We start from the raw sequence: 22,033 nt of genomic DNA on the forward strand, positions 1-22,033 counted from the left end.
ATCTCATGTGCTCCTCACTGTAGCTGGTGTCTGTTTCCCGGAGGAATGGCACTGACGGGAGTTTTCTTCATTTGTCAGGTGACTCTTGCTCGGCCATTTGTATGTAAGGGGGAGGCATTAACCAGCAGACGGCAAGTTCCATAGGCACGAGGGAGGCTTTTCTTACCGGTGGATTTTGCTTTTCAGTCATTGGGCCAAGAGCCAGCGGTTTCACTGGAAATCCTCCAAATGTTAGTATATGGGATTTTTCTGTGGAGACGTTCTGTTTCTGCAGATAAGAACCTTCTGGTGTTCTGACTGGAGGGAGCAAGCTTGTTTCTGCCCTTGCTGCGCAGGACAATGGTGGAGGGGTCAACGGTCCTTTCACGCCACGCCTCACCGCTGCCCCTCTGCCCCTCTGCCCCTCTGAATCCCTTTCTCCTTATCGCCTGTCTTCCTCTGTCCTGGTAGCTAAGTCTATGATTCTTCCCTGATCCACATCCAATCTTCCAAAACATCGCTGAAATCCTCTCTCTGCTGAGATACCATTTTCTCTGTCCTTGTGGATTTATGCCTTCCTTCTCTCTTTACTACCATTTCAGCGGCTCTTAAAAGAAAGAGAAGATGCAATTCATCACCATGAACAAGAAGCTCCCACATCTGCCTGACACTGACCCGCGGCCATCCTGGCTGCTTCGTGGAGAGTGGGTTGTAGAAGGGCAAGAGTAAAAGCTAGACGGTCCGTCCAGAGGCCACTGCCATGGCAGAGGTGAGTGATGCGGGTGACCAGGACTGGATGGTGGCAGTGGAGAGGAAGAGAAGTAGCTAATGCGAGCCGTATTCAGGCGATGGTTTTTAATATGACCACAACTTCAAAACATGGAACTTAATTTTCCTCCCCCTGAATGCAGGCCGGACTTAGTGACTCATTTCTAACGAATAGAATACAGCAGAAGTAACAGTGTGTGACTTTCAACACAAGATCAGAAAAAGCATTGCAGCTTCCTCCTGGCTCGCTCTCTCTCTCTCTCTCTCTCTCATCACTTGCTCCAGGGGAAACCAGCTGCCATATTATGAGGACCCTCAAGAGCTCTATGATGACCACATGGCAAGGAATGTAGGCTTCCTGCCAACCATCAGCACTAACCGAACAGGCATGTGAATGAGGCCCCGTGGAAGCAGGTTCGCCAGCCCAGGCCAGCTTTTGAATGACCGCACCCTCGCTGGACATCTTGACTGCAACCCAGTGAGAGACCCTGGGCCTGGTCAAACCGCTGCTGGATTCCCGACCCAAAGAAGCCCGTGTTAGCGAGATAACCAACGCTTATCCTTTTAAGACACTAAGTTTTGGAAGTAACACGTTATGCAGCAATAGATAACTAACACAAGAGGTGAGGGAGAGAAAGGAATCCAAGACTGACTCCGGAATGTTGGACTTACAGCAACTGCTTAAGTGACTGTCACTTACTGAGCAGGGAAGCCGGGGAGAGGAAAGGCATTTGAAACCCCAAGGTGGGTTTTGAGAAGCCCGTAGACATCCAAGCGGAGCTATCAGGCAGGTGTTGTTATAAGCCTGCAAGCTGGAGAAGTAAGGGCAGGGGGCTGGTGGTGAAAGCCGTGGACACCCAAGGGAAGAAGCTGAGGGGTCCTGGTACCAAGCCCTGGGGGTCCTGCAAACTCGAGAGGTCGGACAGAGAAGGAATCAGACTAAGAAGAAGTAGCCAGCAAGGTGGGAAGAAAACCAGAAGACAGTGGCAACTCGAAGGCGAGAAAAGAGAGTTTCAGGAAGGCAACAGAGATCCGCTAAGGCTGTGGTCGGCAAACTGCGGCTCGCGAGCCACACGCGGCTCTTTGGCCCCTTGAGTGTGGCTCTTCCACAAAATACCGACTTCTGCGCATGGGCCACGAAGTTTCAATCGCACTGTACGTGCGCGCCCGCACGTGGTATTTTGTGGAAGAGCCACACTCAAGGGGCCAAAGAGCCGCATGTGGCTCACAAGCCGCAGTTTGCCGACCACTGCGCTAAGGGACTGGCAGCAGAGCAAGAAGCCCAGAGGAGCAGTTCTGCCCCAGTGACAGCTACTTCACAGAAACCCTGCGCAATAGTAAGCAGTTACCGGTTCCCGAGTGCCGACCCATCGCCTGGCACTTGAATCGACTTTCTTGTTAAATCGTCACAGTCATTCAACGAGGTAAATATCATGACCCCCATTTCACAGATGAGGGGGCTGAGGGGCGGGGGGATTAAATCACTTGCTCAGGTTCGTATTGTTTGTGGAGCGGCAGAGGCCATGTTGAAACTCAGGTATCAGAGACCTCAAAGGCCTTGATTTTGACCACAAGGGATGGGCAGGATGCGAGGGGCCTGGGGGGTTTGTTTGTTTGTTTGTTTGTTTGTTTGTTTTGACATCTCCCTATGAACAGGTTTCCTAAGTGATTTGTAGCCCCTGAGGAAGCTAAGCAAATGTGGGCCCAACAGGTGGGCGTTCCCCCAAAGAGTCAGAAAAGAGAGAGGAAAGGGGCAGAGGTGGAAAAGGCAGGGGAGGGGGAATCTGTGCCTTTGACTTTAAAGGAGCAACATGCAAATTATAGTCAAAGAAGCATGCAAATGATATGCAAATTGCTTCGTGGATGAGCATCTGTTCTTTTTGAGTCAACAGCTCAGGCACTTTTGGGTGAGGCCTCCTCAGCTTCCCCCAGGGCTGCCCAGCGCCAGGATCCCCTGCGGGGTCTGGGAACTCCCCAAGGCAAACCGGGCTCCGGACAGGGAGGAGAGTGGGGCCTCACGTCCAGGTGAGTCCCTGAATCACCCATTTGTCTGACAAATACTTGTAAAGGACCTAGAGCCGCGGTTCTCAACCTGTGGGTCGCGACCCCTTTGGCGGTCGAACGACCCTTTCACAGGGGTCGCCTAAGACCATCCTGCATGTCAGATATTTACATGACGATTCATAACAGTAGCAACATGACCGTTATGAAGTAGCAACGAAAATAATCGTATGGTTGCGTCACCACATGAGGAACTGTATTTAAAGGGCCAGAAGGTTGAGAACCACTGACCTAGAGGCAGATGAAGTAGACAGGTAGAAGACTCGTTATTTCTAATTTCTGGGAACATAGTCTAGCCGGGGAAATAATAGATACAGTGAAGCCTCCGGTATTCTCTAGAGCCTAGCCAAGTTTTCTCAGCCTCGGCACTGTGGGCATTTTGTGCGGGCAATGTTGAGGGGACTGTCCTGTGCATGGTGGGATGTTTAGTGGCGCCCCCCGGTCTTTATCCATTAGATGCCAGTAACACCCCCTCCCTAGTGGTAACAACCACAGATGTCCCCAGACATTGCCAGATGTCCCCTAGGGTGGGGTTGAGGGAACCAAAATCACCCCAGCTGAGAACCAGGGCTCAAGACCCTACGGCTCTAAGCTCCTCGAGTGAGTCAACACTCAGTGAGCTCCGGGCTCGCCTTCGAGAACCCACGTTGTTCCATATTTTTGTACCTTAACCTTTGTGGAGGGCAGTCTTTCGGAAATCTCTCACCTAATTCCTTCCCACCCAACATGACCATCCCTGGGCGCCCCAGGCCTCCGCTCTGAGCACGCGCTGTTACTCACTTTGGCCCCCAGAGATGCTGAGGAGCAATCAAGGTCACCCCCAAACTCAATGGCCCAGCCTCGAGCCTTCGGGCTTACATGTCTCTGCTCCACATCATTCTACTTCTTCTTCCCTTGTCATCGAGCTGCCGCCTATGGGACTGTCACTCACGCTCCTCTCTCTGCCTGCGCCCATGCCCTTTGATTGGCAGCTTCCAGGAGTTAAGAAACTAGATTTTGCAGATCAGTGTTTTTCTCACTGTGCGCGGCCAAGCACTGGAGTCCTGCGGGGCCTTCAGACGCCCCTGGGGGCCGCGGGAGGGGCAGGGGGGCTTCGGAGAGGCAGGAGGAGGAACGCAGGCCTGTCCTCTGGCCCCCACCCTGGCTGCCGCCACAGCAGCTGGACTTTTCTCAGGGTTGTGTCCCTCTGCTTCTGCACGATGTCCTTTGGACAAACAGTCCCCAGGGTAAAAGGTGTTTGCAAGCCTCTGGCCTCGATGGGGGGCATTGAGAAGAGCAGGGGGCTGGCCCAGACAGCCGGCGTGGCTCAGTGGTTGAGCATCGACCTATGAACCAGAAGGTCACAGTTCAATTCCCGGTCAGGGCACACGCCCGGGTTGTGGGCTCGATCCCCAGTGTGGGGCATGCGGGAGGCAGCCGATCAATGATTCTCTCTCATTGATGTTTCTCTCTCTCTCTCCCTCTCCCTTCCTTTCTGACATCAATAAAAATATGTTTTAAAAGAAGAGCAGAGGGCTGGCTCCCCAGCACCTAAAATGGCTGTGCTTTGGTGCACAGCTTGGCGGTCGATCATGGCTGTCTGGAGGCCCTTTAAGCTTCCTCCCAGCTCCTAACCACTGGGTGGGTGATGGGGGTGCCCCCAGGAGGGTGTCACTTTACATAGAGACCAAGCCCTTTATGTCCATGAGCAGGGGGCGAATGGCCCCAGAGGCAGACCAGGCCTCCAGGCTTCTGAATCAGACCAGAGCGCCTCTTCCTGGGAAAAAAGGCAGGAAACCCCAGGCCTGAGGGCCTCACCCACCCGGAGAGCAGAACCGAGAGTGATCGCACTGCAGTGGCCGCGGGGCAGGAAGGAGCTAGGCCGGACCCCAGGAAGACCTTCCCGGAGTGGCACCAGGGGAGGAGCCGTGGGAGCTGCTGTGGACCAGGCAGGAGCGTTTCCCAGTTCCAGGCTGAGGGATAATCACACCACCCTTCCCCCCACACCCCTTCCTGGCCTCTGCCCCTAACCGGGGCTCCATCCTGAACAGATAAACCTCCAGGCGCTGAAACTTGGCAAGGGGTGGGGAGCAGGGCCTGGGGCCATGCCCTGTCCTGCCATCTCTAAGAAGCCCTTTCTGTCCGAGTCTTGCCAGGCAACGGCACAATGTGTGGGGATCTTGTTCCCAAGGGGATGGAGCAGGCTCTCCCTTCTCCCCGCAACCTCCAGGCCCCACTGAACCCTCTGGACACGGGCACAATCAAGCATTTCATGCCTCCCAAGGGTCAGAATGAAAGGCCTGTGTCTGTCTGCGCTCTCCTCCCCCACTTCCATCTTCCGATGTTTCCATCTGCCCTTGAGCCAGAGCCTCTTCTTTCTCCCTCCTTTCCCCCTCCTGCCTGTTAAATTCTTCACAAATATCTGGGAACAGAAGAGATTGCCTTTAATACTCAGTACCGCTAACTCAGGTCTCTAACCAGCCAGGGAGGGAGGGAAGATGCTAATGATCCTCTCCTGTCACTCACAAAAACCTGGAGAGTTCAATGACACTCCAAGGTCATACAGCACCAGCCAGACCCGCTGTTCTGCCCACCTCCTCCCTCCCACTCTGTCCTCCTCCGTGGTTTGCCTGGATCTGGGGTGACTTCCCACTGGAAAATCCCCAGGCACTGAAATGACCAAGACCTGGAGGAGCCACTGAACCTAAAACCCAAGTTCAAATTAGAGTTCACCCTCCTAATGGCTGTGTCCCAAGGAAGGGCGGCTCTCGGTGCAGGCTGGGGGTGCTGATCGCTGACACGCCCCCCCACTCCCACCCCCATGCCGAAGCCAGACAGGCAGCCAGGAGCTGGCGTCACTATTCTCCAGTCCCCACCGCCGCCCCCCGCCATCTCCCGTGAGCAACCATTCCGGGGCCTGACATTCTGTCGGCTTCACACCACCTCCCAGAGCCCCAGCCAGGAGCGCTTCCTGGATAAAATATTAAACATGCAAATCGGAGACAGTGCCTTAACGAGCGACAGACTGCACGACCACAGCCTGGCAAAGGAGACACACGCCGTCCGGGGGTGGGGAGGGGGTGAGAAGTATATATAGATATAGACTTCGGCTCTATCAGTGCAACGTGTGTATCAGGCAGAGAACAGCAGGGATGGAAAACTACCGCAGCAGCCTCCCAGCTGGGGTGGCCTGAGGTCGGCAGCAGGCTGGGGGGAGGCGGGCCAGGAGGATCCCCAAAGCAGAGAGCTCAGAATGAGGGATGACAAAAGCCTTCTGTGCTTGGGTTCTGGGTGGAGGGAGACTGGGCATTTGGATTTGGAGAAGGAAGTTGGTTAGAAGCAAGGCCTCGGGGCGGGCGGAAGAAGAGAAAGATGAGCGAGGAGGAGGCGGAGGCCTGGGGGGTCACCGGGACAATGCCTCACGCCCACGGGGTGCTGGAGGCTCCTCACAGGTGCCCACATGGGCCTGGGCGGCATTGGCTCAGTGTGGTTCCACCTTGGTCCAGGTGGACAAGGGTGCTGTTCACACTTTAATGTGCACGTGAGTCACGAAGGTCTCACCACAACGCAGGCAGCTCTGGTTCAGGTCTGAGGCCGGGGATCCTGCATTCCCAGCAAGTCCCAGGTAATGCCAGTGCTGATGTCCACCAGCCCCAACCAAGCCGCGCGATCTAGAAGGAATTAGAGCAACACGGAGCTCACCGTGGCTCAGACAGAAAAGACGTCACCGGAGGCCCGGGGGGCCCAGGGTGCCGATGAAGATGGCGTCTGTTGATGCCACCCAGCAGGTCAAGGAATTAGCACCACATGGCACCTCCCTGGGCCTGAGCCGACCTGGAACTCCCAGCCCAGAGTGTCAGGGCTCCCACAGCAGCGTCCACAGGGCTCCAGACCGCCTGGAGCTCGCAGGGCCTGGAATGACACGGAGGCCAGGGGGGCTTGAACCAACTAGTATGGAGCCCACAGGAGTTAGATGGAAATAGAGCCCACAGTGGCCACGGGGTCTGGCTGACTTGGAACCCACAAAGGACTCAGGTGATGGCCACTTTGGCCCAGGGTGACAGGAGCTCACGGGGCTGGGTGATGTGGCTCCCAGTACAAAGCCCTGCCCTAGAGAAGGCCCGCGGGTGGGCCCCAGACCCAGCAGGAGCTGTCCACGGACTCCCCAGGATTTGGAAGACAGAAAGGGAGGGGCCGAGGAGGCTGAAGGTTGGTGGGGGGCGGCGGGTAGGAGCCAAGATGCTGCCAGCGCTGGGACTGTGCGTGGGCTGAGCGGGACTTGGCTGGGCCCTGGGTTGGGAGGTGTTGAGAGAGAAGCTGCTGCTGCTGCTGCAACAGCTCAGACGGAGGAGGAAGTGGGAAGCTGGAGGCAGGCCTGGCAGAGGGAGGGTCCACGGCCCTACCCAGGCCCTGGCATTCAGACTCCCGCTCCCATTGCCTGAGGGAGACTTGGGGAGTGGCGGGGTGAGTGGTTAGGGACCCCAGATGGAGGGGTATCCAGCACGAGGGGGCGGGACAGACAAAGAAGCATCTCCTTGTTCGGGAGACTCGGGCCGCAGAGGAGTAGGGTCCTCACTCCCTGGCCTGGGACAGGAGGCCCGTCCCCTGCAGCCAGGTCCCTGGGCAGTGCCCTGACCCTATTGTGACCTTTCTCAGGGGACAGGACAAAGCAATGCTGGGTCCCCTCCCCAGGGAAAGACCCATCAGTGTCTGGAGATAGATGCTCTCCATCCTTTTCTTAACTAAATCGAGCCCTCAGGCCCCATCTGACCAGACATCCCTCAGTCCCAGGCCCCGCCCAGGGCCCAGGCGAGAGGCTGCTCAGGGTCTGCCTGCAGCTTGTCTCTACTGCCCAGTTAAGGTGACCGGGGAGGGGGGTGGGACGGAGGGAGGGGTGTTGCTATGGGAACTGGCTACAGCAGATCTGGCAGTATCAGGCAGCAGGGACACCAGACTTTTTAACGAGGGAAAAAGAGACATTTCTCTTGACCAAAGCCCCAGAGGGCTGTTCCGTGCAACCTCTGGCCCCCAGCCCCACTTCGCCAGGCCAGGACCGCCACCCCAACATCTCCACCGCTCTGCTTGCCTCCGCCCGCCCACGCCCGCCCACTCTTTTTTGAGCTTGCTCCTCCCAGAGCAGGTGTCAGGAAGAATGGAGGGGATGAAGCAGGAGGAATCTCCAGGGCCAAGGGTACCTTTCCCTGCTCCCTCCCCTTCCTCCACCCTGCCCCTCTCCCCATTCAGCCTATTACTGCTGGCAATCGATCCCCAACTCCGCCGCCTCCTGCATGCTGACCTACTTTCTGGCTCAGTGAGGAGGGGACGCATCCTTACACAGTCCCAGACGGACACAAAGCCGCGCACAGCCAAGGGGAGCACGCTCAATGCACGTGGGATAGCCTGACGCAGGACGGTACCGCTGCTACCCCGAACACACTCGTGCACACTCAGAGACCCCCCCCCTCAGGAACACGCTAGGGACTGCCCCCCACACACGCACACACAGGGCTCCGTTACTCATAGGACCCATGGACACATGTTGACAGACAGACAGGTCTTCATGAGCCACAGACAGCTCCCCACTGGGCCCCCCAACTCCAGCTCCAGCTCCAAGATCCCCATCCTCCAGAGCAGGGCCCTGCTGCCACACTGCCCTGGCCATGGGGCCTGGGCCCTCCCCAAACCCAGGAACAGACCCAGCCTCCCCTCCCCCCTCCATCTACGGAAGCTGCAGGTGACTTACTTCCGGAGTCAGGACCCTGTTCCTCCATGGAAGGGATCTAGGGGAGGGGACACTTCCCTTCTGTTTTCCTGGCAGCAAACTTAAGATTCAGGTGACCTTGGTCTGTGGCGATGACTGGAGGTGGGGAAAGCAACCCCACCTGTGAGGCCTTGAGCATTTTACTTCATCCCTCTCAGCTGCTCCTCTGTGCAAACAGACACCTGATTGCACAGGTAGGGAGCACGAAAGCCTTTGTCACGGTCAAGCTCAAGGCCATAAATGTAAGACCGTTGTTTATTCTGCCTGTTCATGTCCATATGGTGGGCAGAGGGGACTGTCCCCTCCCCGCCCAACAGCCCATCCTGTCCTGCAAGGAGCCACTCAGGGAAGGCTCATGTCACCAGCTGCCCTGCCCACACCCCTCATGTGTCAAAGACTCTGGCTCTTGACTCCCAGAATGTCTCTCCAACCCAAGTCCTGCTGTCATCCTGGGGAGCCTTGGGGTCCCAGCAAAACAGGAAAGGTGGGCAGCCTCCATTGGCCAACCTTCATCTTTCCAGGACTTGCCTCCCTCCGTCTGTCTGTCTGTCCATCCATCGCAACCGCTCTGTGCCTTCCCCAACACCCCACACCCTCCCTCACCCTTCTCAATTCTCTACTGAGTTCTTGCCCTCCCCCTGCGCCCCCCACCCCCATGCCTTCAACTTCCTCCCCTGGCCAACCCCAGGACCCACACTTCATACCCTCACTCTCACGTTCTCCTTGACTTCTGCTGCCTGCAAGGTCCTGGGCCCACCTACCTGCCCGCTTGGCTCCTAGATCCCAGCGGCTAAGCTCAGCTGGAAAAGGCCCCCACCCCCAGGAAGTCTGGTGCCTCCACCCATCCCCAGCTTCCAACGGCCTCTGTATGGTTAGCAGATTCCTTCTCCTGGCCTCTGTTTCTCCGAGCTCCTCCGTCCCCTACCCACCTCTCTCCCCCTCCCCCACTGCGCCTTCAGCTGGTCTCTCACTTCTCAGAGAGAGGGAGCTCTCCAGGAAGTGCTCCCACCCCTCCCACAGCTGCCAGCACACCTGTCCCCGCTCCTCTGCGGAGTCTCTGCCTGGGTGTGAGGCAGAGTGAGGCACACATGTTCCTCCCTGTCCACCCTGGCCCAGCCCCTGCCCCTGCACACAGGCCTCCCGCCCTCCCTCATCCTTTCCCCAGGGTCTCCCTTAGCCCCTCCCCCCAAACTCCACTGCAGTCACGCTTGATGCTGAGTCCCCTCTAGATGGTCCCCATTTCTTTCCTTCCCACCCCAGTTCCTCAAACGAGAGGCCTGCATTGGCTGCACCTGCTTCTCTGCCTCCTGCCTCACCCCCACGCCCCTGAAAGGGGGCCGTTCGAGCCTCCTGGTGCCAAGGCCAGTGGGCCTCTTCGCCCTTATTTTAGCTGATCTTTGTGCAACATTCAACACTGTCCCCCACTTTACCTTCCTTTTCTTTCTTCTTTTATTAATCCTCACCCGAGGATATTTTTCCGTTGATTTTTAGAGAGAGTGAAAGGGAAGGGTGGAGAGAGAGAGAGAGAGATTTATGTGAGAGAGACACATCGATTGGCTACTTCCCACGTGCGCCCCAGGCCAGGCTGGCCTAGAGCCTGCAATCCAGGTACAAACCCTCCGGTCCCGGGCCTGTGCTCTAACCACTGAGCAACCAGCTAGGACCACTTCATCTTTCTTGATGCCGTCTCCTCCCTTGTTCTCCTATTGGTTAGGGTAACTTATATTAGTTGGGCTAATTTGTTGTGATATTGTATTTTAATTTTATACTGTACTGGTTAGGCTAACAATTTTTATTGTATTAGTTGGGTTATGCGGCTAAGCCGTGTTAGTTAAGCTAAACTTCTGAAACAAAGAGATCCAACTAAGAACTTGGCTTAAAGAATATAAGGTCTTGCCCTAGCCGGTTTGGCTCAGTGAATAGTGTCGGCCTGCGGACTGAAGGGTTCCAGGTTCGATTCTGGTCAAAGGTACATGCCGGGGGGGTTGCAGGCTTGATCCCCAGTGGGAGGCAGCCAATCAATGATTCTCTCTCATCATTGATGTTTCTATCTCTCCCTCTCCCTTCCTCTCTGAAATCAATAAAAATATATTTTTTAGAAAAGGAAGAATGTAAGATCCTGCTCTCATGTCCCCAGTGAACCTTCCAGGTCAGTGGGAACTCTGCTGCACAGACATTCCAAGACCAGGTTCCCTCCTGGTGTGGCTGCCCTGGCCCCCAGGCATTGTGGGTGATCTTAGGCTGCGGCTGGTGACAGCGCAGGAAGGGGGAGGATGGGTGTGCCTAGGGCCCACAGCCTTCTCCTGGGCCTCCCCTGCTGGGAACGAACCCCATGGCCACACCTGGCTGCGAGGGAGGCTGGGAGGCCAGTGTGGGGGGCACAGACTTGGGTGGAGGACCAGCAGGGGTCACCAGAGGCCCCAGCGGCCCGCCTGCCCCCGGACAGTCCTCTCAGCTTGGTTCCTGTCGCTCAGGGTTCTATTCTTGGACCTCTTCTCCCTCTGACACGCACCCCTTGGTCGTTCTTGCCCGGTCATATGATGCTGACGACGCCAAACATTGCTGCCTCCAGCCTAGATCGCCCTCAAGCAGCAGCGCCAGGACCAAGAGCCGGGATTCAAGCCAGACTCCTCCTCTCCCTGACCCCCACCCTCAACCCCTCACCCAGGCGGGCAATGGTCCCTCCTCAAGGCCTCCTTCTCCTCCCAGCGGACTGACTCCCTGTCCTTTCTCCCAGCCTCCACCCACCCCCACACTCCACCGCATCCTCCAGCGAAATGCAGGCATTTGCCCCGTCCTGAGCCCTGTTCCCTCCTCACCTTTTCATCTTTCCCTGACCTCCCGGCACCTCGCCTCCCACCCCCATCCCCGCGGACACCCAGGCGGCTCCCACGAGTGTCCCTCTGCCCCTCCCTCTCCTCTGAGCTTCCGACCCAGACATCCACTTGGATGCCTCAGAGGCACCTCGGACTCTCCATGTCCATGTCCGAACGCAGGATGCTCCCCACGTCCCGACCCCAGCACAGCATGTCCTGTCTCATCGTCACCCGGTGTCTAAAGCCAGAGTCCCAAGGCTGACTCCTGTCACCTCCCTCACCCTCACCCCCCGGATCTAACCCTCAGGCAGCTGGCCAATTGTACCTGCGTCCACTTCACGCCACAGCTGCGTCCCCACCCCTGCACCTGCCCTCCCCTCGCAGGCCACCATCCTCTCTTGCCTGGACTACGACAGTAGCCCCCTCACCAACTCCCCTCGTCCGCCTTTGTCCCCATTGTCCACACTGATCCTCTCCAAACGAATCTGATGGTCACAGCCCCTGCTCAAAGCCCGCGGCTGGCTTCCCAGTGCTGTCAGAACAAGCCCACATCCTTGCCTTGCCTGCAAGGCCCTGCAAGATCGGCCCTCCCCCTGCCCCTGCCCAGGCTCCAGCCACACGCAGCTCTTTGGTGCACCTTCCTCCAGCGCCAGGACCCTTAGCCGCACTGTCCTCTCCGCCTTGGACACCCTTCCCTCCCCTCTCCTTGTCCCAATTCCTAGTCATTATTCCAAACTCCTCTCAAGCATCACTTCCCCAGAGAAGCCTCCTCGGCTCTCCCTGCCCAGGTCAGGTGCTCTGGCACCGCCCCCAGGCCTGGCACTCCTCTGCCTCCCAGCGCTGCTCCAGCTGCAGGATGCTCCATTCCCATCCCCCCCACACACTGCGAGCTCCAGAGGGCCAGCACCCTACCTGTTCTGCTCACCATTCTCTCTCAGTGCCTGCCACAAGGCCCAGCACAGAGTAGGGGCTCAATGAATATTTATTGAACAAATAATAAGTAAAGTTTATGGCCACCATGGTCCGGCTGGGTCATGCCTCAGGGGCTCAGAATGAACTCCTCACGCTGATCTTCAAGGCCTTTTGTAATCTGGCCTTTCTCTGCCTCATTCCTCGTGGCCTGCCCCCCGTGCTTCAGGCAATAGGACTGTTTGAGTCCCGCTCACTCAGGCTTCTGTGCCTTGCTCTGCCCTCTCTGTCCTCAGCACCGCCTGGGCCTTCCTCCCTTCATGAACTCCTGCGTACCCTTACCATTCGAGACTCAACTCAGATATCCCCTCCTCCGGGAAGTCCTCCCTCCCCCTCCCCATGCTCCTCCCACCTGCTCCACTGTTCCCTCAGCCTCCCTGATCTCCACCTCCATCTGGACGGTCCTGCTGTCCGGTCACTGTTTACTCCTTTGTCTCTCTCCCTTACTCAGCTGTGAGCTCTGGGGAGAGAAATAGCGATTTTTGGTCATTTCTTACATCCAGCCCTTAGCCCATTGTCCAGGACAGTTAATGTTTGAGTGAATGTTAACACGCTCCCCTCTCTTCACTGCCCCTCCCCATCCCTTTAAAACGGTGTCACATGGCCCTCGCCGGTGGCTCAGTGGTTAGAGCGCTGGCCTGCAGACTGAAGGTAGGTCATGGGTTCGATTCAGGTCAAGGGCACGTTACCTCAATTGCAGGAGGCAACCAGTCAACGTGTCTCTCTCACATAGATGTTTCTCTCTGTCTCTCCTCCTCCCTTCAACTCTCTTTAAAAATCAATGGAAAAAATATCCTCAGATGAGGATTAGCAAAAAAATTAAAATGTAACACACAGCTTTATGCATAAAGCTGACAGTGAGGCTTACCTAGACCTGGGTGGTGATCACACAGGTATGTGCCAGTGTCAACATTAATCAAGCTGGACTTTGTGTGCTCTTTAAAAAAACATCACCTCTATGCCGAAACCGGTTTGGCTCAGTGGATAGAGCGTCGGCCTGCGGGCTGAAGGTTCCCAGGTTCGATTCCGGTCAAGGGTATGTACCTGGGTTGTGGGCACGTCCCCAGTGGAAGATGTGCAGGAGGCAGCTGGTCGATGTTTCTCTCTCATCGATGTTTCTGACTTTCTATCTCTCTCCCTTCCTCTCTGTGAAAAATCAATAAAATATTTTTTAAAAAATCACCTCTATTTTTTTAATGCTGTAATTTTTGCAATAAATCATCATGGATAACAAATGTCTGTGTCTGAGAGTCACTTCCTGCTACAGAGTCCCCTGATTCTAGGTGGTAATACCGAAGCCCAGAGAGGGTAAACCACTCCGCTGGGGTCACCCAGCACCTCTGTGGAGAGTCCATACCCTCAGGAGACGACTGCGTGTCCTGCTTTTCCCAGGCAACTAAAGGTCTCTCGGGGCAGGCTCTGTGTCTGTGTCTCTGGCACAGAGCTCTGTGACGTCCAAGTATTGGGGGGCTACCTCCGGTGGGTAACTGGCTACGGCTGGGTTGGTGAAACATGGCCGCTGTGTGGTCATTAAGAGCACAGACTCCAACGGCACTATTCCGCAGCTGTGTCAGCTTACCCTCTGTGCCTCGGTTTCCTTAGCTACAAAATGCCTTTCTCACAAAGTCGCTCTAAGGCAGTGGTTCTCAACCTTGGCTGCACATTAGAATCACCTGGGAATCTTTTTTTAAAAATCCTGATTTCTGGGCCTCATCCTCCAGAAATTCTGTTTCTTTGTTACTAATGTTGTGGCCCCACCCCATAACAAAGAAACAGAATCTCCGGAGGATGAGGCCCAGAAATCAGGATTTTAAAAAGATTCCCAGGCGATTCTCATGTGCAGCCAAGGTTGAGAACCCCTGTCCTAAGGATTAGATGAGTGACTAAGCATAAGGCACTCAGAACAGTGCCTGGCTCCAAGGAAGTGCCATGTAAGGGTCTGCTGTGATAAATGCTGTCAAGGGGAAACTCACGCAGACAGACCAGAGCTGCTCCGCTCCTCCGCTGGCTGTGTGACCCCGGGCCAATCAGCCAACCTCTCTGAACCTGCATTTCCTCATCTATTAAACAGAGATCATAAGAGCTCTCTGTCGTTACCAAGGCAAATTAATGTATGCAAAGCACCTAAGTCCTCGTGTGCAAGGAGCATTTCTTATCTCCCCCACCCCCCCACCCCCCCACCCCCCACCCCCAGCACTGGGAAGTGCTCAATTTCTCAGAAGAATTAATCCGCTCGCCAGCCACCGGGCATCCTCCATCTAGTGCTGGAAGACAGCATCATCTAGTGGACAGCTCCGGAACTGCATTTAGCTAGTCCGCCGGCCAAGCTGCTGTGCAGTCCCGGAAGCCTTTTTAAATGCGCCCTCTGCATCAGACAGGTATTCGTTAGGGGCCTGCTGTGACAGAACACGGATCCCGAACTTATAAAAAGCCAGGATAAGTCAAGATGGCTTAGAGGAGTGCAAAAAAATTACAATTATCATCAACGCCCTATTTTTTTTATCTTAAAGAAAATATAAATACCATGTAGAAGGGACTTGGAACACGGGACAGTGTCTTCTCGGGAAGTTTTTACAATTTCAGGAGTGATTTTGAAATGGCCATTTTAGTGTCGGTGGCTCCAAAGCAATGAAATGAAAGCTTAGGTCAGAAAGGCGATTCCCGAGGGGAGGGGATCAATGGGGGGAAAGGGGGGACACCTGTAATATTTTCAACAGTCAAGATACATTTTTTTAATTGCAAAAAAAAAAGAAAGGTAATTACCCAGGCTAGACTGACTTCGTTTGCCAGGTTCTCCATGGAGAGGGGAAGGGAAGTGTTTGGCTCTGAGTCCATATTTTTCCACCACACCCCACCACCCCCACCACCTCCCAGCGTGAAGAGGTCTGGAGTTCTTCATAAAAAAGTAAGAGGGTCTGGAGGTGGCAGGCTCACATCTAACCGTGGAAATCAAAGACGACTTCATGGAAGAGTTGGCCTTTCAAATGGGCTTTGGGGAATGAAGTGGAGAAAAGGGTGGGTGGGTGGCTGGGGAAGGAAGGGCATTCCAGGGTGATGGATCACATGGTGTATAAAGTGAAATCACAGGGATAGGAGGAGAGTTAGGGCCAAAGCACAGAGGGCCCCAAATGACAGGCTAAGGAGGAGGCCTGTAATAAAGTCAGGATCCCCACTGAGTAAGGAGGCAATCTGATCTGAGATCAAGAAAAACCAGAGACACAGAAACTAGTTAGGTGGCTACTGCAATAGTCCAGACTCGACTCACTGGGAGCTGCACTGTGGTGGAGAGGAGACAGGAGACACCGGCAAGAAATGTGGTGACATCAAGAAGGTGGTGAAACAGGTGTCGGAGGGCCCCTCAGGGGCATCTGGGCAACACTGAGGACCAAGCTGCCTTCCGCAACGCTAACAGTGGCACCCACTCTTCCACCTTCGATGCTGGGGCTGGCATCGCCCTCAATGACCACTTTGTCAAGCCATTTCCTGGGACAACAATGAATTTGGCTATAGCAACAGGAATATCCCTAACGGCCTCCGAGGACCACCGGCCCCAGCCAGAGGAAGAGAGGCCCTCAGATACTGGGGAGTCCTTGCCCCAAATAGATCCCCCAACACACTGAGAACCTCCTGACCTCCACAGTTTCCAACTCTGACACCCTGCTGAAGGGGAGGGACTTAGGGAGCCCTACCTTGTCATGCACCATTAATAAAGTACACCAGAGAGAGAGAGACCAGAGAGAGAGAGACCAGAGAGAAAGAGAGAGAGAGAGAGAGAGAGAGAGAGAGAGAGAGAGAGAGAGAGGCAAAAAGCAGGGAGATGTTCAGAAATAGATGGCAGTGGGTCAAATGAGAAACAGGGTGAGAATTCAGGGTGCTGAGTCTTGGGGAGGGAATGGGAAGAAAGACAAAACTGTGACCAGGATGGAGACAGGACCTGGGAGGTTGATGTGGGCAGGGGATGGAGACAACCAGTTTGGTCATTAATCGGGGAAAATGAGTTGCCGGTATCCACAGGGAGATATGAGACCTTAGCTCAGGAGCGGGGCTGGCTGGGGGAGGAGGAGGCAGGGACAGTCTTTTGGGAGTCACTTACCCCTGCACGTGGGAGCTGAAGATCTGGGAGAGGAAGACAAAGGGAATCACGGCGGGGGGGGGGGGTGTAAACCCACTGGCCATCATTGGGCTCCCCTTTTTTAAAGCTTCCTGAGGACAGAGGAGGAAGAGGGGGCGCAGACGACAAGAAAGGGACCTTGGAGAGAGATAGGGAGACCTTGGCGAGTAGCCAGCAATGCCATACCTCATGGAGAGATCCGGCCAGAGCAGCCAGGAGGCAGCCATTGGATCTGTGGTTGGGGTTGTCAGGAGTGACCCTGGGAAAGTGGTTTCCGCAGGTAGAAGTCAAACGGGAAAGATTTAAGAGGCGAGAGGCAGAAGGTGGGGGCAGTGGCTGAGCCTCCCAAGAGAAGGGAGTGATGGTGAGCAGGGATGGCTTAGGGTGAGGTCGGCCCCAAGGCCTTGGGGACAAAATTTAAGGAGCCACTCACTCTGGGGACTGTGCTGGTGGTCCTGATACAGAGGGGCAGACCAAGGCCCCGCAGCTGTCGAGAGATAGAGGCCCATAAAGAGCGACCCTCTGAGCCAAAAGGGAGAGAGAGAACCCTGGAAGAGAACTTAGAGACCCAGACAGAAGCTAAGACACCCCTCCCCCCCCCCCCTTCTCCATACCCCACAGGACACACCGGTGGCAGAGCCTGGAACCTCGGAGAACATGAAGGATGGGGGATGGGCAAGTGAAGGGCTTCCCCTGGACAATCTGGGAACAGGGGTTTGGGACACCCGACCTGGAGCAGCCAGGAAACCGGGGAGGGAGGGGGGAGCGGGGAGAGGGAGCTTCCTTGGACCTTCCTGGGGAGATTAGATTGAGCTTCCTTTCCCCGTGAGTATTGGGGGGAGGGGAGTCCCAGCATCTTTGGGGTCAGCCTGGGAAAAGCCAGTTGCCCAGCTGGACCCTCTCCCCAGGCTGCTCCAATTCAGGGAGACCTGTGGCCCCAGCCCAGAGGGGCAGCACCCCACACCAAACTCAAACACCTTTTCTTCTTCCAAAAATGACGGGCAAGTTTCTCCTTCTCCGAGTTCAGTCTGTAGCCGCTGAATGGATGGTGGCACCCAGAAAGGGATGTCCGTGTCCTCACTCCCTTCCCTCCCGACCTGTGAGTGTGACCTTCTTAAACAAGTCATTCCATTCGGTGTCAAAATGACCTCAAGCTGGACTATAGGGAGGGGCCCTGAACCCAGTGACAAGTACCCTTGTAAGAGACAGGGGAGGGCAAGGCCCTGTGAGGATGGAGCCAGAGGGATGCAGCCACAACCCAAGACACGCCTGGGCCCTCCGGAAGCTGGAAGAGGCGGGAAGGGACCCCCCTGGAGCCGTCACAGAGCCCGTGGCCCTGCCAACAGCTTCGTTTCAGACTCCGGCCTCCAGAACCGAGAGAGGAAACATTTCTGCTGGGAGGCCGCCCTAGGAAACTCATACAGCTCCCTAATCCGTAAAATGACTAGAACGTTCTCAGGGTGCTTCCAGCCCTGAGATTCTCCCAATTAAACCTTTCAGCGAGGGGAGTGCCAGGTCTGGTCAAAAGGTGTGCTCACAGCCCTGCCCCCTGCCCGCTGCCCCACTGAGATTTCATACATTCACTTGAGGAGGAGGATGGCCCACCTCCCACTCGTCCTCGTCCGAAAGACTATTTCATGACCCACCACCCCTTCCTCCTTCGCCCTGAGCTCAGGCCATCCTCCCAGGCTGGTCAGGGGCCCGAGCTGACCCGGCCCACACAACTGAAAGCAAGAAGCTTTTTCAAAACAGGACCCGGCCTTTCTGGATTTGTCCTTGCAAACATCTCCCCTTCTTCACAGCGACTCTCTCCCCACCCCCCACGTCTGCCTTCTGCCTCCCTCCCTTAGTCTTGGGGAACAAGATAAGAGGGACACCCCCAAGCACGGGAATGGAAGGCACTCTCAGGCCCTCCTCCCTCTTCCCAGACACAGCTGGAGGGGGAGGGGAGGTCAGCAGGGTTCATAAAGGCCAGATGTTGAGGAGAAAGAGAGCAGGGCCCACCCCACGCCCACCACCCCACCCCCACCCCCACCCCCAGCAAAAAATAATCGAAAGACACGGTCTGAACAACGAACCGAAGTTTGTGGTCCAACACAGTATTTATAGAGGATCTGCTCTATGCAAACAATAACTTTTTACAAAGCATTTTCACAGAAAAGGAGACAAGTCCTTCCCCAGGATCATGTGTGGGAATTGTTCCTCCCTCACCCTGTTTTGCGGGAATGGGGGGCATCACTCGCTGGGGTGGAAAGGTCACTGGGTCCCCATGGGGTTGGGCAGATCCTCAACCCCCAGCTTCCCCTCACACCCACACTTGGACCTTCCCTGAGCTGACCTCCCCTGACCTCACCTGGGTGGGGAAAGCCGCTCCATCCCTCCCGGCTCTAAGGGACCCTCCGGGCCTGAGGGCGTGGTCCAGGCCTAGCTCTCCCCTCCCCCCAGAAAACAGAACCTCTGACCTCAAAGCTAATCCCCTGGCCCTGCCCCCCTCGGATCCATCAGGTCCCTGACAACTCCCAAAATGCCTGAAGGAAAGGGGCGAGCTGAAGGCACCGCCGCCCAGCTCCCATCCAAACCCAAGCTTTGCCCTTTCAAACCCCCCTGACCCTCGTGTCCAGGCCCAGAGCCCCTCCATTTACCCCTCCGCCAAAGCCGCGGTCTGTGTCTCTCTCTCAGGGGGGCTGAGTTTCGTGTCCAAAGCAGGACCCGGGCCTCCCCTCTACCTCCACCCCCTCCCATCCATACATCGGTGGAGAGGACCGCAAAAGGCAACTTGTTTGGTCTGACTTTATTGATTTCTTCCACCTTCCATTACTTTCCCTGGGAAAACCTCTGGCCCCTTCCCCAGGCGCAGGCTGCACTTTGGAGGGGAGGAGGTCCCTGGCCCTGCCCCTCCGAAGATCTCATCTGAGGAGTAAACTAGGGGAGGGGTTTGGTTGACCAAGGGGCATCCTTTTACCCATCAGACCCCTAAACTGCAAGCAAACGGGAAAACTGAAGAAGGAAACGCCAAAACTGAACAAAAGGGGAAAGTTGGTGGCTGAGACTGAGGACCCCCCAACAATCCGGGGTCTCCTGACCTGGGGGCCCCTAGGAAAGGGGGTGATAGTCCCCTTGCTCAAGCTGCCCTTTCCCCCAAGAAGGCTTCGTGGTGCTCTGAGCGCTGGGGAAGGCCTGAGGGGAGTGAAGGGTTAAAGGCCTAGATGGTGGGGGTGGGGGATGCCCCCAGGGAGCTGCCAATCACCTCCCCACCCCCATCTCAGCCCCTCATCCCTGAGCTCGCCCACAACAACCGGTATGTCCATCACCAAGGTCTCTCCATCCTTTTCTGCCTGGTCTCCGCGGAGCACCCTCCTTGGCTGCCTCTGGGGTGAAGGCACTGCCCCCAGAGATCCGAGATGGAAGAGCGGGGGGACTGGCATCCAGGTCATCCAACCTCCCTTGCAGCCTGAGATCACCTCGGATGGAGGAGGGGGTGGGGGTGTCGCCCCCACCAGTGGGGCGCTTGAAGATCATTGTCACTTGAGGTCCCTCTGACCACAGCCCATAAAACATCAAGGGGTGAGGAAGTGTGAGATGCCAGCCAGCAGCTCGGCTGTGGCCCCAACTTCTCCCCTCTTGGCAGCAGAGGTCTCACGTTCAGAGGTCCTCCAGGTTGATCCCCCAGAATTTGACGCCGGGGGGCTCCGGGACAGCGGGGCCCCCCACCTGCCACCTCCACAGCGGGTGGGCAGGCGGCGGCTTGGAGTCCCCCTGCAGGCGGAGCGAGGACGCCGGCCCCAAGTCCCCGTCCTCGCCCACGACCAGGGCCGGGGGGCAGGGGAAGCAGTCGAGGAGGCTGAAGGTGCTGCCGGTGGGGAGCGTCGGTGCCGGGCGGCGGGGCTGCGCGGGGCGCTGGGGGGGCGCGGGCCGGCGGCGCTTCTTGGCGGCTCCCCGGGCGGGCCCCTTGGCGGGAGGCCGGTCGGGGCCGCGGCGCAAGCTCGGCGTGTCGAGGGCGAAGCCCTTCGCGTAGCACCAGAGTTTCGACCGGCGGATCAGGCGATCGAAGTGCTCCTGGCGCAGGTTGCCGGGCGCGGCCGCAGCTCCGCGGGCCGTCGAGGGGCTGGCGGCGGGTGCCTCGGGGGCGGCCGGCGGCGGGGCTCCGTGGACGGCGGCCGCTGGGGCGGACCGGGGCGGCTCCGGCGCGGCCCCCGGCGCCGCGGGCTCGAGGGACAGGCCCGCAGGTGGCGGCGGCGGCGAAGGCGGGGAGCCGGGCTCCGGGTGCGGGCTGGCGGCGGCGGGGCCGGGCGGAGGGTCCAGACCCGGGGCCGGCCGAGGCGGGGCCGAGGCGGGGCTGGTCGCCGAGTCCCGCGGGCTCCGGGGCGCCGGGCAGCGGCCCGCAGGGAGGCCGGAACGAGCGCCCGAGTGCGGGAAGCTGCCTCCGCCCTCTTCCTCCTCGCGGCGGGCCCGGCTCGCGGCGGCGGCGGCGGCATCCTGGCCGGCAGGGGGGCTCGGGGCGCCGCACCGCCCGGCCGGCCCCGCCAGGGGTCTCAGGCCCTCCGGGGCCCGGCTGCCGGGGCGCGGGGGGGCGCGCGGGCCCAGCAGCAGCGGAGCCCGCGGCGCCGGCTCCCCAGGCCCGAGGCCCAACGGGGACGCCCGGGGCTTGGCGAGGGCGCAGAAGGCGAGGGCGCGCAGGCAGAGCGGGGAGAACTCCCGGGTCCCCCGGCGCGGCTTCCTGGGTGTCGGGGAGCAGGGCGACCCTCGCGGGGCCGCCGGCACTGCCAGGCGGGGCGGGGGGCACAGAGTCTCCATGGAGCCGCCCGGGGGGGTGCCCGCGGCGGGGGCCCGGGTCCTAGCGGCGGGATGCCCCGGCTGCCCGAAGAGCCCACGGGCGAGGGGAACATCGCCCCCCCTCGACGGGGAGGTCTCTGCTCACGGCCGCCCCCGGCCCGCACACCTGGGGCGCCGAGCTCAGCTCCCTCCTGGATCTCTCACGCGGGCCTCCCGGCGGCCGGACTCCTGGGTCCCCGCGAGTCCCCGCGCGGTCGGCCGCCCTTCCTGCCGCCGCGATCCCCGAGCAGCCCCCGCGGGAGCCCCTCTCGAGGAGCCCGGAGCGCAGAGGCGGGGGAAACAAAGCGACCGGCGACCGCAGGCGGCGGGAAGGACCCCGGGCCCGGCACCCGGTGCCCGGGCCCAGGCGGCGGAGAGGGCGCCTTCCGCCCGCTCGGCTCCTTTCTTCCCCGCTGGCTCCCGGAGACCGCGTTCTCGAGAACTGCCCCCTCGCTGCCCCAATACCAGCGCCGGGGCCGCGAGGCCGCCGCTGATTGGGCCGCGGCGCCCGTGACGTCGCCCGGACCCCACCCCTCCGGCGGCACCGCCCCCGTCCCCATTCCGCACACAGACACACACACGTGGACCTGGCGAGGCCGGGACGGGGAGGGAGCGTGCGCGGGTGGGTGTCGGCAGCCGCGAAATGCCTCGCCGCACGTGGCCGGGTGCCGGCCCGGCCTGGAGTCGTCGCAGTGCAACTCATCCTGCCCCTTGGCCGCCGCGGTGTTCGCGTCTGTAGAATGGGGATGTTCCTGTCTGCCCGCGGGGGCTACTGGA

The 22,033-nt window shown here is 58.2% G+C and overlaps 1 protein-coding gene across 1 annotated transcript; it reads right to left on the minus strand.

Annotated features, from left to right (window-relative positions):
• Positions 1–18,527: 18,527 nt before the first annotated feature.
• EPOP (elongin BC and polycomb repressive complex 2 associated protein) lies at positions 18,528–21,688 on the minus strand. Its single transcript, XM_059670808.1, has one exon. The coding sequence runs from the start codon at positions 21,236–21,238 to the stop codon at positions 20,087–20,089; it is 1,152 nt and encodes a 383-aa protein (XP_059526791.1). The 5' UTR covers positions 21,239–21,688; the 3' UTR covers positions 18,528–20,086.
• Between the last annotated feature and the right edge of the window lie 345 nt (positions 21,689–22,033).

The sequence above is a fragment of the Myotis daubentonii genome, chromosome 16 (genome assembly GCF_963259705.1).
Source record: "Myotis daubentonii chromosome 16, mMyoDau2.1, whole genome shotgun sequence".
Lineage (NCBI taxonomy): Eukaryota > Metazoa > Chordata > Mammalia > Chiroptera > Vespertilionidae > Myotis > Myotis daubentonii.